The sequence below is a fragment of the Ranitomeya imitator genome, chromosome 9 (genome assembly GCF_032444005.1).
Source record: "Ranitomeya imitator isolate aRanImi1 chromosome 9, aRanImi1.pri, whole genome shotgun sequence".
Lineage (NCBI taxonomy): Eukaryota > Metazoa > Chordata > Amphibia > Anura > Dendrobatidae > Ranitomeya > Ranitomeya imitator.
The window spans coordinates 11,956,966-11,975,573 of NC_091290.1; the positions used below are offsets into that span (position 1 = coordinate 11,956,966).

The 18,608-nt window shown below is 43.1% G+C and overlaps 1 protein-coding gene across 12 annotated transcripts in view; it reads right to left on the reverse strand.

Moving 5' to 3' along the window:
- The window catches only part of SHANK2 (SH3 and multiple ankyrin repeat domains 2), a 528,042-nt gene that overhangs the window by 138,162 nt on the left and 371,272 nt on the right, over window positions 1-18,608 (reverse strand). For all 12 annotated transcript variants that reach the window (XM_069738610.1, XM_069738617.1, XM_069738616.1 and 9 more), the window contains 2 exons: window positions 3,391-3,473; window positions 1,171-1,295 (listed from right to left, as the gene is read on the reverse strand). In XM_069738610.1, coding sequence (XP_069594711.1) covers window positions 1,171-1,295; window positions 3,391-3,473 — 208 coding nt within the window. The remainder of the gene's footprint in view (window positions 1-1,170; window positions 1,296-3,390; window positions 3,474-18,608) is intronic.

Sequence of the window (18,608 nt, forward strand, 5' to 3'; positions counted from 1 at the left end):
TCACTTCTGGATGTCAGTGAGGCTAGAGCTGCATGTAGGAAGGGCTGAAACATGCAGCAGCACAGATGAAGAGTGTAATGATTATGTAGGAGGCAGTGACCTGTTCACTTATGGTTGTCAGTGAGGCTAGAGCTGCTTGTAGGAAGGGCTGAAACATGCATGGTTTCCAAGCAGCACAGATGAAGAGTGTACCGATTATGTAGGAGGCAGTGACCTGTTCACTTATGGTTGTCAGTGAGGCTAGAGCTGCTTGTAGGAAGGGCTGAAACATGCATGGTTTCCAAGCAGCACAGATGAAGAGTGTACCGATTATGTAGGAGGCAGTGACCTGTTCACTTATGGTTGTCCGTGAGGCTAGAGCTGCATGTAGGAAGGCTTGAAAATGCAGCAGCACAAAGTGTTACAGATGAAGAGTGTACCGATTATGTAGCAGGCAGTGACCGGTTGCTTTCTTTGGTTATGTTAATGTTGGCAGGTTTGTACCTTAAGGTGACATTTAATAAAAATTAAGATTGGAAAATAGTTACGTGAGTAGTCACACAGTGGTGTGTAGACAGGTGCTGACTTGTAGGAAGCAGTGACCGTCCACGGATTAGACGCTGAGGACAGGAATCTGATGGATACAGCGAGGCGATGAGTGAGGAGCTTTCCCAGCAGCACAGAGTGTTTCAGAAGGTGCTGCAGTAATGGCACGGCTAGGTTTGTTTTCTACCCGGGTCAATAATGTATATTCACAGCACTATGATGCCCATGTCACTCAGCACCTGCCAGCCCCAATGCAGCAGTATCATAGTGTAATGACGGCAAAAAAACACAAACAAATTTAATACATTGAATATCCCCTATAAACCCAGACGACCATAAATCCAGTTTGACTCAATACATCTTCATACTCTCAATAACGCGGTTATACATTATCAATAAAATTCCCAGCACCACAAAGAGTAATGTAAAAGCTCATCAAATAATCTAATATCCTACAGCAAATAAAGAAACACCACAAAAGTAATCCAGATACATGTAAAGACCTGAAAACCTGAAAATACACAGAATCTGACCGCTGATTACCAGAACGGGCCCAGTGCCCCTTGTATGGTTACTCATAATATGCCCGGCGGGTTATAGGACAACCTGGCGCCATATAAAGTGCTGGATAAGAATGTGTCCTACCTCTATCAGGAAGTCCCCTGTCCTCAGGCCGGCTTGCCAAGCCACTCCATCCTCATCCACAGATTCAAGGTACTGCAGCGCAGGGAAGGCAGGTGTAGGGTTAAATTCCTCAATAGGAGTATCCGCTGGGGGGGAAATATACATAGATCAATCAATGCATCCAGAATATGTGCAAAACCTGTGCAAAATGATACAATGTTCACCCTGGAACCGTGGGATGATACGTTCACATGCGGTGCGTGCACGCGGGGAGTATATACCGTCCTATCTGCTGGTATATATTTATGTGACTCTTCTCCGATTTCTCAGTACATAACTAATCTTTCTGGAAGCAGAGATAAGCGGAGTTCCTTCTGCTCTTCCATGACCAGGTTCTCTGCACATTAGGCCTCCTTCACACATCTGTGTTTCCAGTACATGTGATAACCGTTTTTTTTCGCGGACACTGCACATACCAATTATAATCCACGGTGATACGCACATGTCCATTTATTTCCGACGGCACAAAGGACAAGAGCCAATACAAGTTTTTGGGTCCGTGAAAAACACGTGACGCCGTTGATAGCATCAGTGTCCGTCCAAGTGCCGGCTGTGCCTAAACATTGCAAAGTATATGAGAAGCTTCTTGGTCATTCACTTCTTTCTTTATCTGTACTAGAAAACCCCCGATGACAATGATGGTAAAAACGGACACACAGATATCACATTGATAGAAGACACTGAGGACACTGGTGCTGGCGTTTCACATACGTGTTTATACGGACGTGTGACGGAGGCCTAAGCCTGGGTGCACAGTGACCGTCGGCTCGTGTCCTCATACATCCTGTGGAACTTAACGCTTTTTAATCTAAATACTATTTTTTACTCTGGACAACCACACAGAAATTGGATTGCTCCTTACATGGTTGACAGCAGCCATAGCTTGGACACATCCATTGCAAAAAAAAAAACCAAACCCGCACACTGTATGCTTTTTATTCTGCGCACATACTGCCTATAATGTAAAGCACCGAGCATTATTTCATACAGGGGGATGATGCAATGAGTCAGGATGCAGCTGCTGCACTGAACATCGCTGGAATAAATGAGTGATATGGAGAGGAAATATGTGGCTGTTGCTAAATGAACTGTATTGTTCCTGACCGTGTTTGCTGGGGTATTTCTTAGCCCACCTAAATAAAGAACAGAGCTCTAAATACAACCAATGGGTCAGAGGAGCACCCCACCCCCATTGCACCTGTGCATAGCCCCCCAGCACCTGCCCTCATACATGACCCTCATTACTGCTAGTTACCATTACTTTGCATAATTAAAACCATAAAGTCGCAGCAGGGACTTGTACACCTGTCAACACAATTATCATCAAATGCAAAGTTATTATATATAAAAAAAACCATGCTGAACCCCCCAACTTTGGTGTTTCCGAATTTACACTCTTCCTCCACCGTATTTGCATATCGTCATGTGTTTGCATACTGTCATGTGCAGGGCGTAGAGCATCTATAGTCACTAATCCTCATGTCTTGTCAGGCTGGGGGAGGATCCGGTGTGACGGCAGTCAGCAGCACTACGGGGATACTAGAATGGAAGGCGAGCCTTTAAATAGACGCAATATGCTAATGCACACGGTGAAGATGAAGGCTTTATAGCCCTATCGGAGGGCTATAAAGGTGATCAATGGGGATGAAATGAGCTTGGGTCCTTCCAAAAATTAGGAAGGGGAGGGACAACTTGCCAGGAAACTCATGCAACTTATTACAGTCCATCGTGGACGGTGTCGGAGCGGTGTAAGATGCCTTTTACCCTTGATACAGCCGCTATCTGAGATATTGTGCAGGAAGCATGGTGGAAATACCAGGGCACGCATTATTCCTATATCATACAAGATGCGGCGACTGCTTGTGTTAACCCTTTGCATGCGAGCAGAGCCAGAAACACTTGCTGCACCCCCTCCTCTCGGAAGCAGGCGCTGATCCTGGATGGTTAATTGAGGCTTGCAAAAGTTTTGCATGTTTACCCAGCGCTGTATGAAGGTAGAGGACGACCGCGGAGCATGTTCATGTATGTAAGCATGAGGTACGAGTGTGCCGAATGGAGAAGCAGGGGGAGAACGGTGTTGTCTAGCAACTGGGAGCACCAAGAATAATTCTCGTTAAATTTCAGGCACGACGAAAAACACACACAGACACGTTACCTGACACTGGCATGGATGCCTCTTACCTTTTGCCCCTCTGAGTACGAATCCGAAGCCTTCATTATCCTTTTTCTGGAGAACCACGGTCTTCTCTTCGATAATGCAGTCACTGTGGGGAGAATTTCGAGCATAACGACCATTATTACAGCCTCTCATCATCACGGCTGCAGTTGCTCTTCGAGAATACATGTTCATCATCATCATTGTCAAAACAAATTAATCAGATGGCATTGTAGGTGCCAAGCATGGCATCAAAAATCAAGGAGACAGTAGGCAAAAACATTAAGAAAAAAAGAAAAGAAATAAAAAAAAAAAAAAAAAAAAACACCCCAGCTACACAGCAGGAGCCCTACTACATGGCAGAATGCAGGAGCTGTGAGGGGAGGAGAGCTTGCGGCAGACAGAGGTAGGGAGCCGGCATGCTGATCCTTCCTATGTACAAATGGCTCCGGGAGCGTACGATCATGTCAGCTGTGTGCCAGACGGAAACTACCCACAAAAACTCAACAACAATCCCTTAATAAACTCTGCGGCTATGGATCCACCAGGGTCCTCTTCCAAAATCCAACAACACTCAGCCAAGAATCAGGTGGCATCATGAAGACAGATTTTTTGGGGGTTCTGCTTTTAGTCCCAGCCAGCCAAAGGCACATATATGGAGTCCCAGCAGAGAGCCTTGCATCAAACCCCCATTTCTAGTCTTATTAAATGTTGCATGCTGTAAGGATCCCACATGATCATGTGACTGCCAGGAATGCTAGCAACGTGTAGCTCAGCGTCATTCGCTGCAAATTTCCCCGGTGTCAGGAAAACTGCATCATCTCAGTAGTGGAGGAGGGGGCATTAATAACAAAAATAATCCCAACCTCTATTGATCCCTACTGTAAAGCTACCACCATTGTGACAGCTGGCTGCTGCACTGGAATTAACCCCTTGGTGAGAAAAGTAAGACTGAGCCTCGCATAGATGCGTCTCTAGCAAGGATGCCCGTCTGGTACCTTGTCAGACAGTGACCCCTCCAGGAGCAGAGATCAGCCCCGTCACTACAAATGGCATTGCAGAAAGTCTTAAAGCATGACTGTAGGACATGCAAAGATCAAGGATCAGATTGAAGGATTGCCCTCGCAGTGTGGACGTCTGCCCCAGGCGAGGTGCTGACGCAGACTGCCTCCCCCTTTACCTCATATGACCCTTTTCATTTAAGGAGGTGATGTGTGACATCTGAGCGGTTAGTGGTGGCGGGTACAGGAGCTGCACTGGGCATCCTGCTTGGTAAGGACTCGGGGATGAGTGACGTCACTGGGGCAAAGAGGATGAAGCGGCTGCAAGACTCAGGTCCCGCATCCTGCACGCTCACATGAATACAGATGAGCTCCTCCACTACCTGGACGGCGAGATTAATACTATGGGGACGGAAATCAATCCACAAGAACCGCAGACTTTATTCTGCCTCCAGTTTATGAAACAGCTCAAATGGGACTGGAGATAAAAGATGTGGTATACTGAATGATGTATGCTGTCCTATGCCCAAATACTGCACATATATTATACTGTGCAAAGCTGTAAACTTCCGTACAGACGGCGTGATTCACACAAGGGCGTCTTCCCACTTGGCATTTCCACTGTGGACCTCAATGTGAATTGACAAGTCCACAGAGCGGGTCAATTTACTCTGTGTAAAATCTGTATGGAAGTCTCATTGTAAGTGGGAACGCATCAAAAGAGTAAAATAATCATATAACAACCCAGAAAAACATCTAAAGAAATGCAGCCCCCTATACTTGTTAATGGTATCGATCATTGCTGGGGTAAGGTGTTATCGGATGCTGAGTACTTCGGCGTCCTCACATATGCTCCAGTCTCCGGGCCTGCGTGTCTTGCGACTATTCTACCGGGCAGCACGGTGGCTCAGTGGTTAGCACAGCAGCCTTGCAGCGCTGGAGTCCTGGGTTCAAACCCCACCAAGGACGACATCTGCAAAGAGCTTGTATGTTCTCTCCGTGTTTGTGTGGGTTTCCTCCGGGTACTCTGGTTTCCTCCCACATTCCAAAGACATACTGATAGGGAATTTAGATTGTGAGCCCCATCAGGGACAGCGATGATAATGTGTGGAAAATGTAAAGCGCTGCGGAAAATATTAGCGCTATATAAAAATAAAGATTATTATGATTATTCTACAGCCATGAGACATGTAGGCGCAGGGACTCAAACACATTTTACGATCGCGCCGAGGACAAACACTTGTTCACTCATCAATAATCAATAATTCATTGCTAACGTTATACATATTAGATAAAAGTCAGAGGGTTTGGACAGTCACCTAATGCTTATGGAGGTCTCAAAACTCTCCCCCCTCCACAGGTGATATCGGGAGAAAATAAGGATCAGGCAATGAATTTTGGGTGAATTTTAAGATTCTTAGTGCTTTTATTCAAATACAGCTCTACACTGGGCCTTTTTTTAATTCTTCTCTATAAGAAAAAAAAAATCACATGTGTATGAAGGAAAAGCCATAAAAGAAACTTGCAAAAAAAAACAACATGGAAACCCATGCTCTTTCTACAAGCCAGAAAACAAAAACAGAGTATGGTACTGTATATGAAGAAATCCGGAACATGTTATTTTTGCACCTGTGCTGCATTTTTACTCAGTTTTGATGCAATAACACAAAGTGACCAAAAGCATAAAAAGGCAATGGGAGTTGAAAGAGAAGAAATGTGAAACCATTGGTCTACAAGAGAAAGGCTCTGTTCACACTGGCATCTTGCCTTCCATTATAACAGTGGCCAAGATGCGGTGCCCCATCCTAATGGGGTTCATCATTGTAATTTGTAGAATTTGCTCTATAATCAGTGTTGCCTGCAATGTTATTATCCCCTCTGGAATTTGTGATGAAGGATTCAAGCAAACATCCCACTGCTTGTGTTCACATGTGGAAAAAGTAAAAAGAAAGAAATATAATAATAAATCTATAATAAATTTATAGTCTGTGGCTACAAGGCTGCGACAATTCGTGGCCATATAATATAGATTGCACAACATACAAAACTGCAAAAAAACAAAGTTTCTAAATTTATGGCAAGTGTCCTTATATATCCAAACAAGGTTGCGTGTCGTAACGCAACCATTCGCTTTCATTATGGTGCAAAATAGCAGCCTCATATTGTGATCTCGGCCGTGCGTTGTGTGTCGCAGTATTGTAGTTTCAGCCAAAAAGAATGAAAAAAAAAAAGAAAATCAAAATCCTGGTATGATCCAGAAATTATTGGCTGCAATGTTCTATAGGTCTAGGAAGATAGCTCATATAGGTAAAAGTCAGAACATGACAACCTCTTACAATCAAACAAAATGATTATAGTAGTAGCAATGTAACATGGAGCAGATTCTTAGCCTGGAAAACTTTGAATTTCCCCTCCGTTTTCACTCCAAAACTCATTAAAAAATACTCGGTCTACACAAACCACCAGAGACATTACACAAGCCGTCTGGACCTGTGGGTTTGGGCTGACCAGCTAATGTATTGGGGCCTCCTGACTCTTCCATAACAGATGATACTGAATTTCTACAGCTGACACTTTGGTTAATCCCTTAGTGACCGGGCCACATTTTTAGAATCTGACCACTGTCACTTTATGTAGTAATTCAGTGATAAGCAAGTATACTCATTGCTCGGGTTTTGCAGAGCACGCTCGGGTGGTCTCCGAGTATTTATGAGTGCTCGGAGAATTAGTTTTTGTCACCACAGCTGCATGATTTACAGCTGCTAGCCAGCCCGAGTACATGTGGGGGTTGCCTGTTTGTTAGGGAATTCCCACATGTATTCAGCCTGTCTAGCAGCTGTAAATCATGCAGCTGTGGTGACGAAAACTAAATCTCCGAGCAGTCACAAATACTCGGGAAAACCCAGAGCAACGAGTATACGCACTCATCATTAATCATGATCTCAGGGTGTGAATGGGGATAAAGAGGGAGAAGCCACACTCTGTTAACCATTTATATGATATAGTCATTATTGACAGCATTATCTAAGGGGTTAAACAGATATGGACGATGCCAACACTGATCATGGCTGATGCAGCAAGTTGTCAGTTACGGTGTACAGCCGAGAGATATTCTCTTATATCGCAGGTCAGTAAAAAGACATATTAGCTGTCATTAAGGGGTTTTAAGCAATGAGATAAGTCGCGGCCAGGAGAGTCTGGAGGAGGACAGAGGAATCAGGCAAAGGCTCTGCTATTGAAACTACATGTATGTATGGGGGGATTATTTTGGCCTTCTCCTATCTAATGTGTATGGACAGCTTTAGAATAGGCGGACAATCGCAGATTGTTAGGGAGTCCAGCATTGATCAGTTGATTGAGGTGTAGTATCGTCTTCATTATAGAGCCTGTTCTGAACGGGATCGTTTTGTTCGAAGCTCCACAGTAGTTTGACAATAAATGGCTTCACCCAACCACTAGCCATGAGTGGAGAAAAAGTTTTGGTGTTATCATTCATATTCTCTGAAAAATGGCCAAGAAAGCAAAAATTCTGCCGGGGTATGTAAACTTCTGAGCACAACTGTATCTCCCCTGACTCTCCCATACGAAGGAATGATTGCCCTGACAAGCGCTACTATATTCTCTACGTTTTCCATCCATTTTTGTTCCGACTGTAACGGACCTGTTTTTGCTAGAGAGGTTTCTAATGTTGTGGGCATGCTCAGTACTTAAAAGAAGGATCAGTTTATGAATGACGTAACAGGTGACAATCCATTATGATCCATTTCCTAAAGACTTCAGTTTTAAAAATAAAATGGATCCGGATCCTATCTGTTTTACTTTTGTTTTTTGTCAAGGACAAAAAAAATTGTGTATGTTACTTTTTTTTTTTATCCAGCTGAAAAACAAATAGCAGATGCATTATCATCCAACAGATGATATTTTAGGACATTTCCGTTTCCATTCAAGTGAAGGGATCCTGTACTGGAATGCTTTATTCTGAAATAACCATCGAACATGTGAACATAAACTATAGCTCTTGCGGATGCTGAAATCTGAACAGATTCAGTTCCCCAGTGTGTCCAGTCTATAGAGTTATCGGTCATGTACTGATAACAGACATGTTGCTGATACATTGTAGCAAATTATCAGGAAGAAAGAGAATTGTGCTGCTGATGTACTTGGCTGACAGTTCCTTTGGTAAAGAGTTGCCCTATTAGATTAGTATCAGGGCCACATATGGTTTCAGTGTAAGATGTAAGACCTCTTATTTGGTCCCTATCTGTTAGTATTATACATATACACTTTTCTATCCCTCCCCTCATAGGGAGTGTTAGGATAGAAGGGACAGTCGACGGTGAGCGGGGGTGCCATTGCGCTGGTCTAGGGTGCCAACCTCCGCTGTCAGGTGGGGCGTTGATAAGTGATAGGCGATCAGGGATGGGCACCTCCCTAGGTCTTTTTATATTCAAGTGCCAAATTTCTATGGTGATGGTTTTGTGTGCACTAGCTTTTAACAAATAAGTTAATAAAGGTATTTTTTTTAGTAATTTGGGGGTTTTTCTGTGAATTGTCTACGTGAATTTTACTCGATCAAGTATTGATCTTTTGCTGTGAGGTTCTCGACCATATGACCCACACAGCAGTACATGGGCCGTTACTATACTTACTGTATCAATACATTCTAGAGGAGGGTCGCTCTGTACACACGGATCCATACAGAGAATGATAAGCAGCACATAGAGGCAACTGTCAATCGTCTTGTCTGGATCCGCCCGTGTAAAAAGACTGCTAGACAAGCCAACAAAAAATTCTATCTTTACAGAACGATTTTTAATACGATTGCTCTGTGTGAATAGAATATCATGTTATCGGCAGCACATTATCCCGTTGACACAGGACAATGTGCTGCCGATAGAGAGGATTGTTAAACAAGCTTAAAAATCCTACCACCTGATGAATGAGTATTTTGCTTGTAGGATGAATGATTCCCAACCTGTTGAGACGGGCACGAGCATTTCTATAAAAGTTCATTACCTAACACTAATTATTGGCTTGTTTAACCCTTTCACCCCGAAGCCTGTTTTCACCTTCCTGACCGGGCCACTTTTTTCAATTCTGACCCTTTTATGAGGTCATAACTCTGAAACGCTTCCATGGATCTCACCAATTCCGAGATTGTTTTTTGTGACCTATTGTACTGACAGTGGTAACATTTCTTTGAAATGACTTACGTTTATTTGTGGAAAAAAATCGGAAATTTTGCAAAAATGTTGAAATTTTCAAGCTTTTAATTATTATGCCCTTAAGTCAGAGTTATAGCACACAAAATAGTTAATAAATAAAATTTCCCACACATCTGCTTTACATCAGCACAATTTTTTAAACATTTTTTTTTTTGTTAGGAAGTTATAAGGGTTAAAAGTTGACCGGCGATTTCTCATTTTTACCATTTTTTTAGGGATCACATGACTTTTGAAGTGATTTTTGGAGGGCCTGTATGACATAAAATAGAAAAAGTTAACACCATTCTAAAAACTGCACCCCTCAATTTAATCAACACCACATTCAAGAAGTTTATTAACCCTTCAGTTGCTCCACTGGAATGAATCGCTTAGTGACAGAGCCAATTTGGTACTTAATGACCACGCCAATTTTTACAATTCTGACCCCTGTCACAAGCCACCTTCCCTACAGGACCCTGAAGGACCTGCAGCCATCTTGCGGCCGGGGGTCTCCATTGAGACAATCATAACAAGGCGTTCGAATCGTGTTGTACTGATGGGAGCACACAGTGAGCCCCCTCCCTGCGCGATGCTCCTCGATGTCTCTGTCACTATTGACAGTGGCATCAGAGAGGTTAAACTCATGGGATCGGTGCTAGCACCGATCGTGGGCATTGCTGCGGGGTGTTAGCTCTCACACAGAGCTGACACCTGCATCCGATCACCGCAGCGCTCAGCGTGAGGCCACACGGTCAATGCGCTACATATACTGCTCTTTGTGAGAACGCCAGCTCCCGCAATGCAGTATATGTACGGAACATGTTGGGAAGGGGTTAATAACCAGGCCAAATGTACGAAATCTGACCAATGTCACTTTATGTAGTAATAACTCTGGAATGCGTCATCAAATCCCAGTGATTCCCAGATTGTTTTTTGTGACACAGTATACTTTATGATAAAGCATGTCAATTCTCTGTGCGGTTTTGACAGTTTTTCACCATTGACCTCACTCATATCAGTCAAAAAAACGTAGGGAAAAATGCAAAAACTGACAAGAGATGCAGAAATGTCTGCATCCATTTACTCAACATGGTGGATCATCATCATTCTTCTGCATTGTTACCTGTGGCCCCTGCAGATCTCATTTTTTTTCTGGTGATGTATGTTACGTGACTGCTGCAGCTAATCAGCTGACACAGAGCGCAAACGGACAGGCAGAGCTACAACTTTTCTTCCAGCTCAGACAAAACACCAAGGTTGCAATCAATCATAGGCCTCTGTTGTCCTCAGAAGGGAGAAGACCAGCGAAGTTGATGGGCACAGTTTGGAGCATGGTCAGGGTCCATTAGGTATCATCCTTTTCGATTACAGACCACCATTGGCCCGTTAGTAAAATGAATATAGTAGTAGACAATCCCTTTAGAAGAACACAGTCCCCTCCCATCTGTAATACTGGAGTCTTCTTTTGTGGCACTGCGATCACTGGCGTCCACCCAGGCGGAGGGGCCGGGTGTGATGCTGTCTCTACACTCCAGTGTGTTAGAATATATTTATAAACACTATATCATGAAGTATACACTAGTGCATTGAGATGTGATCACAGTGGATGCAATTCTTACCTACACCATTTCTCCTTTAGTCCCCCCGGGCCCGTAGTAATGCTACTTGTGCAATGTCTAAAGCTACACCACTAATTGATAAGTATAACACATTGATTATAGAACAAGTGCAAGTGCTTTACAGGCAAATGAAGGATTCGCCTTACACCAGGATCCTCCTACTACCAGGGATGCTCAGTCTGTGTCTAAGCCCAGCCATCTTCATCCGCACAGCACGTGTGTCTTGGACAAGTCTCTTATGCTTCAGCGCAATAACATAATGACGCCACGAGTCCTCGCAGTGTGACAAATCTGCAAACAAAACGCTACAACCCAAAGGGCAGCAGACGAGAACGTGCCGGAGAAGAGAGTGCAAAAGCGAGCACATCATCTAGATGTCATGCAGATCTGCTCCATTATAAGCACTGACATATCACTTGCCCTATTATTCTTCCTACGGTTTCCCACTCGGCCACTGTCATGTTTCCCATAGGTGCCCTCTTATCTGAACAATCATCTTCAGTAATTATGGAGAATTAAATATATGACAGATGAGGAAGCCAACAGACCCTTCCTGCCGCCCAATTAATTCTGTACTAAGGGCTTGTTCAAGTACATTGATGCAGATGGTGGACGAACATTAACTATGGTCTGGGAGTACATGATTGTCAATGTGATCTGGATGGTAGATACAGCATATAGCAAATATGAGCGTCCTGCTCCCCCATGTGCATCGTGCGGAACGTAAAATGGCATTCATGTGTCATAGTTACTTTACCAAGTGATCGATCATCGTCTCCATGTAGAAGCTTTACTCCTGGCCTCATGCCCTCTGATGTGGCAGCATGGAGAAAACAAAATGTCTACAGGAGTCAGGGGGCATCCCGCCTGTCACACATGCATAAAGGCTTGTTATAGGTACAATATAAGGGCTACATCGCATGTCCTGGCATCATATCAGAGTCCACATCTCTGATTACTCAAGGTGCAAGATTTCGGTCACCGCTTGTTTTACTTCCTGAATCTGGGGAAGCTGCAAGTGACAACAGGAAGGAAGGTGTGAATATTACAGCTTGTTACTGTCGCATCAGCAGATGGACTTGTTTTCATATTATCACCCCCCTCACCAATTACAGCCCATTACTGACATCTCCCCAACCTAACAGAAAGATGTATGAACTTGTCATCACCCCTGTCTCTGACATCTTCCTGCCCCGTACGGCCTCTGATCACCCTTAACGGATAACGTATGAATTTTTTTTTCATGTTCTCACCCCCTCGTCCATCACAGCCTGTTCCTGGGAATTCACCATCCTGTAAACACTTAGATAACCATAAAGGGATTATGAAGCAACCTTTCTCATGGCAGAACCTCCCTCCGCAATCAAAGACTGCTGACATCTCCTCTATTATACAACCTCCAAAGACTCAAGAACTTTTCTTCATGTCATCACCCTTCCTTCACAAAATTAGTCTGTCAAAAACTACCATAACGGTCGATAATTAAAGTACCAAACCGCATGCAAATAATATAGAGGTTAAATAATCAGGACACATGGTGCACGAATAATACTGCTCATATAACAAGGCTTATACAGGGTTTAGATAACCGGACTCAGGTTGCGGGTTTTCAAGACGAGTTCCAGAGACTTTAGTTGCTGTCACTTGCCCAGAGGACTATGGTGGAGGACCACCGTCTGACTGCCCATTATACTCAGAGGAGAGTGGAGGGGATTGGAAGAGAGGAGCACAGTAGATTGCAAAGTAGAAGCAGAGTCTGAAAAAAAAAAACTGCTTAAAATGCAGGATACAAGTCATCTACTGGCCAGATATAGAGTTATTCCTATGCACACACAGCTCATCCGGAATACTTACTAGAAAGAACGTGCAACCCGTCAACACAACAAAGCCAGAGAATTGATGTTAGATTTCACACTACATTATTCCTCCGGGATATCGTTCTGCCTTGTGATATGAATGGCTACATCATCTGCAGGTCTTATACATTTTCCAAATCCATGCTACACATATAAATGCTCACTACAGAAACCTGAATGTGCTGGATGAGAAATTGTTGTGCACATGAAGCCAGACAGAACACAGACATCCTATAGATAGCAAAGGTCGGGCATAATAACACAATATAGATAACAGGAGAGAGAACAAATTACACAGCGATCATGACTGACGGCCAGCATGAAATAAATGACCCGAAAACAAATAGTGAACGCACAAAACATTATTTAGGGACACAATAAACATGTAGACACAACATGCTGATAAAAATGGTCAACTAATAGAGAAATTGGGCATTTACTTTCATGGATTGAGTTAAAGTGGACCCTAAATAAGGGCTAAATATTAAAGGCTACTTCATATGAGAGCATCATGAAGTAGGGATGGGGACCTTGATTCCAGTGATGTATCACTTACTAGGCTACTTGCAGTAGTTTTGTTTAACCCCTTCATGACCTTGGGATTTTTTCGTTTTTCCGTGTTCGTTTTTCACTCCTCTCCTTCCCAGAGCCATAACTTTTTTATTTTTCCGTCAATTTGGCCATGTGAGGGCTTATTTTTTGCGGGACGAGTTGTACTTTTGAACGACATCATTGGTTTTAGCATGTCGTGTACTAGAAAACGGGAAAAAAATTCCAAGTGCGGTGAAATTGCAAAAAAAAAGTGCAATCCCACACTTGTTTTTTGTTTGGCTTTTTTGCTAGGTTCACTAAATGCTAATACTGACCTGCCATTATGATTCTCCAGGTCAGTACGAGTTCATAGACACCAAACATGACTAGGTTATTTTTTACCTAAGTGGTGAAAAAAAATTCCAAACTTTGCTATAAAAAAAAAAAAAAATTGCGCCATTTTCCGATACCCGTAGCGTTTCCATTTTTCATCATCTGGGGTCGGTTGAGGGCTTATTTTTTGTGTGCCGAGATGACGTTTTTAATGATAGCATTTTGGTGCAGATACGTTCTTTTGATCGCCCGTTATTGCATTTTAATGCAATGTCGCGGCGACCAAAAAAACATAATTCTGGCGTTTCAAATTTTTTTCTCGCTACGCTGTTTAGCGATCAGGTTAATGCTTTTTTTTAGTTGATAGATCGGGCGATTCTGAGCGCGGCGATACCAAATATGCGTAGATTTGATTTTTTTTTTTATTGATTTATTTTGATTGGGGCGAAAGGGGGGTGATTTAAACTTTTATATTTTTTTTATTTTTTTCACATTTTTTTTACTTTTGCCATGCTTCAATAGCCTAGAAGCAGGCACAGCACGATCGCCTCTGCTACATAGCAGCGATCTGCTGTTCGCTGCTATGTAGCTGAATATCAGGTGTGCTGTGAGCGCCGACCACAGGGTGGCGCTCACAGCTGCCGGTGATCAGTAACCATAGAGGTCTCAAGGACCTCTATGGTTACAATTCTGAAACATCGCCGACCCCCGATCATGTGACGGGGTCGGCGATGACGTTATATCCGGCCGCCCGGCCGGAAGCGGTAGTTAAATGCCGCTGTCTGCGTTTGACAGCGGCATTTAACTAGTTAATAGGCACGGGCAGATCGCGATACTGCTCGCGCCTATTACGGGCACATGTCAGCTGTTCAAAACAGCTGACATGTCCCAGCTTTGATGCGGGCTCACCGCCGGAGCCCTGCATCAAAGCAGGGGATCTGACCTCGGACGTACTATCCCGTCCGAGGTCAGAAAGGGGTTAAATCCTAGCTTTACCTGCTGCAGATCTAGCAGTTCTCTGAATGCTGAGCTCTGTATAACCCCGCGCACACCTCTGCTTGTCAGCTCTCTGTGTACCCTGTGCATAGGCACAAAGCTTCCAATCAGTGATGGTGGCGGGGTTATACATAATTCATGAATATGGAGGATGACCTGTCTGCAGGTTTACTAGTTCTCTAGTGATAATCGCCATGCTGCGATTTTATCAAAACTACAGCAAAAAGCCCAGTAAGTGACACACTGCTGGAATCAGGGTCTCTGTCTCTACATTATGCTGCTCTGAGATTAGGTGATAAAACCAGATGACAGATTCCCTTTAAAGTAACAAGAGTGTACACCTAGTGAACAACAAGGCACAGAAAAATATACTGGCGTTTGGATACTAGAGGGGATAAAAATACCCCCATGCAAATAATTTACGAGTGCATCAGCCTATGTAAATGTGAATAAGAAAACTTCACCAGTCGCAGCTCCATGCGTAGCCCAGTGACCGGGAAACCCACTTTACAGGGGGTACAGGCCCTTCATTGTAAGAATCACTGGGGATATCTGGAGTCAGATTCCCTCACAATTAATTAGTTATATGGGAATAACATAGGCTTCCTTCAAATATGCTTCTTTACAGTCTTCTTTATTCCCAAGTGCCTTTTTACCATTTATTTTGTCACAAGTGTAACATTTTTCAAGTCCTTAAGCTACACTAAAGGTAAAAACTCGAGAATTAAAATGTTACACCTGGGGAGTGATACGTTATAAAAATGCCACTGGCAATGAGCAATCAATTAGGAGACACAATTCCTAGAGTGGTGCATCTTACCCGCCCGTGTACTCCAGTGAAGGAGTACAACCCCACAACTCGATGATTGATGGAGGCCCTCATTGGCTGCCTGGCACTACTCTGTATGTTCAGTATTTTTTTTCTTATTCAGGTTAATGGGGCTAAGCTGCAGCACCAGGCATCGACACCATTAGAGTCCCAGAGCTGTGCTTGGGAAATACTAAAGGTATGTGCACACGATGCGGATTTTGCTGCGGATCCGCAGCAGTTTCCCATGAGCTTACAGTACAATGTAAACCTATGGGAAACAAAAAACGCTGTGCACATGCTGCAGAAAAAAACGCGCGGAAACGCAGCGGTTTACATTACATAGTAACATAGTTACTATAGATACTATAGATACTATAGTTATAGGATCTGTTTATACCAAGGAAGGTGACGGGCACAAGGGGGCATTCTTTGCGTCTGGAGGAGAGAAGGTTTTTCCACCAACATAGAAGAGGATTCTTTACTGTTAGGGCAGTGAGAATCTGGAATTGCTTGCCTGAGGAGGTGGTGATGGCGAACTCAGTCGAGGGGTTCAAGAGAGGCCTGGATGTCTTCCTGGAGCAGAACAATATTGTATCATACAATTATTAGGTTCTGTAGAAGGACGTAGATCTGGGGATTTATTATGATGGAATATAGGCTAAACTGGATGGACAAATGTCTTTTTTCGGCCTTACTATGTTACTATGTTAGTTAGTAAGGCCGAAAAAAGACATTTGTCCATCCAGTTCAGCCTATATTCCATCATAATAAATCCCCAGATCTACGTCCTTCTACAGAACCTAATAATTGTATGATACAATATTGTTCTGCTCCAGGAAGACATCCAGGCCTCTCTTGAACCCCTCGACTGAGTTCGCCATCACCACCTCCTCAGGCAAGCAATTCCAGATTCTCACTGCCCTAACAGTAAAGAATCCTCTTCTATGTTGGTGGAAAAACCTTCTCTCCTCCAGACGCAAAGAATGCCCCCTTGTGCCCGTCACCTTCCTTGGTATAAACAGATCCTCAGCGAGATATTTGAATTGTCCCCTTATATACTTATACATGGTTATTAGATCGCCCCTCAGTCGTCTTTTTTCTAGACTAAATAATCCTAATTTCGCTAATCTATCTGGGTATTGTAGTTCTCCCATCCCCTTTACTAATTTTGTTACCCTCCTTTGTACTCTCTCTAGTTCCATTATATCCTTCCTGAGCACCGGTGCCCAAAACTGGACACAGTACTCCATGTGCGGTCTAACTAGGGATTTGTACAGAGGCAGTATAATGCTCTCATCATATGTATCCAGACCTCTTTTAATGCACCCCATGATCCTGTTTGCCTTGGCAGCTGCTGCCTGGCACTGGCTGCTCCAGGTAAGTTTATCATTAACTAGGATCCCCAAGTCCTTCTCCCTGTCAGATTTACCCAGTGGTTTCCCATTCAGTGTGTAATGGTGATATTGATTCCTTCTTCCCATGTGTATAACCTTACATTTATCATTGTTAAACCTCATCTGCCACCTTTCAGCCCAAGTTTCCAACTTATCCAAATCCATCTGTAGCAGAATACTATCTTCTCTTGTATTAACTGCTTTACATAGTTTTGTATCATCTGCAAATATCGATATTTTACTGTGTAAACCTTCTACCAGATCATTAATGAATATGTTGAAGAGAACAGGTCCCAATACCGACCCCTGCGGTACCCCACTGGTCACAGCGACCCAGTTAGAGACTATACCATTTATAACCACCCTCTGCTTTCTATCACTAAGCCAGTTACTAACCCATTTACACACATTTTCCCTCAGACCAAGCATTCTCATTTTGTGTACCAACCTCTTGTGCGGCACGGTATCAAACGCTTTGGAAAAATCGAGATATACCACGTCCAATGACTCACCGTGGTCCAGCCTATAGCTTACCTCTTCATAAAAACTGATTAGATTGGTTTGACAGGAGCGATTTCTCATAAACCCATGCTGATATGGAGTTAAACAGTTATTCTCATTGAGATAATCCAGAATAACATCCCTCAGAAACCCTTCAAATATTTTACCAACAATAGAGGTTAGACTTACTGGCCTATAATTTCCAGGTTCACTTTTAGAGCCCTTTTTGAATATTGGCACCACATTTGCTATGCGCCAGTCCTGCGGAACAGATCCTGTCGCTATAGAGTCCCTAAAAATAAGAAATAATGGTTTATCTATTACATTACTTAGTTCCCTTAGCACTCGTGGGTGTATGCCATCCGGATCCGGAGATTTATCTATTTTAATCTTATTTAGCCGGTTTCGCACGTCTTCTTGGGTTAGATTGGTGACCCTTAATATAGGGTTTTCATTGTTTCTTGGGATTTCAACTAGCATTTCATTTTCCACCGTGAATACCGTGGAGAAGAAGGTGTTTAATATGTTAGCTTTTTCCTCGTCATCTACAACCATTCTTTCCTCACTATTTTTTAAGGGGCCTACATTTTCAGTTTTTATTCTTTTACTATTGATATAGTTGAAGAACAGTTTGGGATTAGTTTTACTCTCCTTAGCAATGTGCTTCTCTGTTTCCTTTTTGGCAGCTTTAATTAATTTTTTAGATAAAGTATTTTTCTCCCTATAGTTTTTTAGAGCTTCAATGGTGCCATCCTGCTTTAGTAGTGCAAATGCTTTCTTTTTACTGTTAATTGCCTGTCTTACTTCTTTGTTTAGCCACATTGGGTTTTTCCTATTTCTAGTCCTTTTATTCCCACAAGGTATAAACCGCTTACACTGCCTATTTAGGATGTTCTTAAACATTTCCCATTTATTATCTGTATTCTCATTTCTGAGGATATTGTCCCAGTCTACCAGATTAAGGGCATCTCTAAGCTGTTCAAACTTTGCCTTCCTAA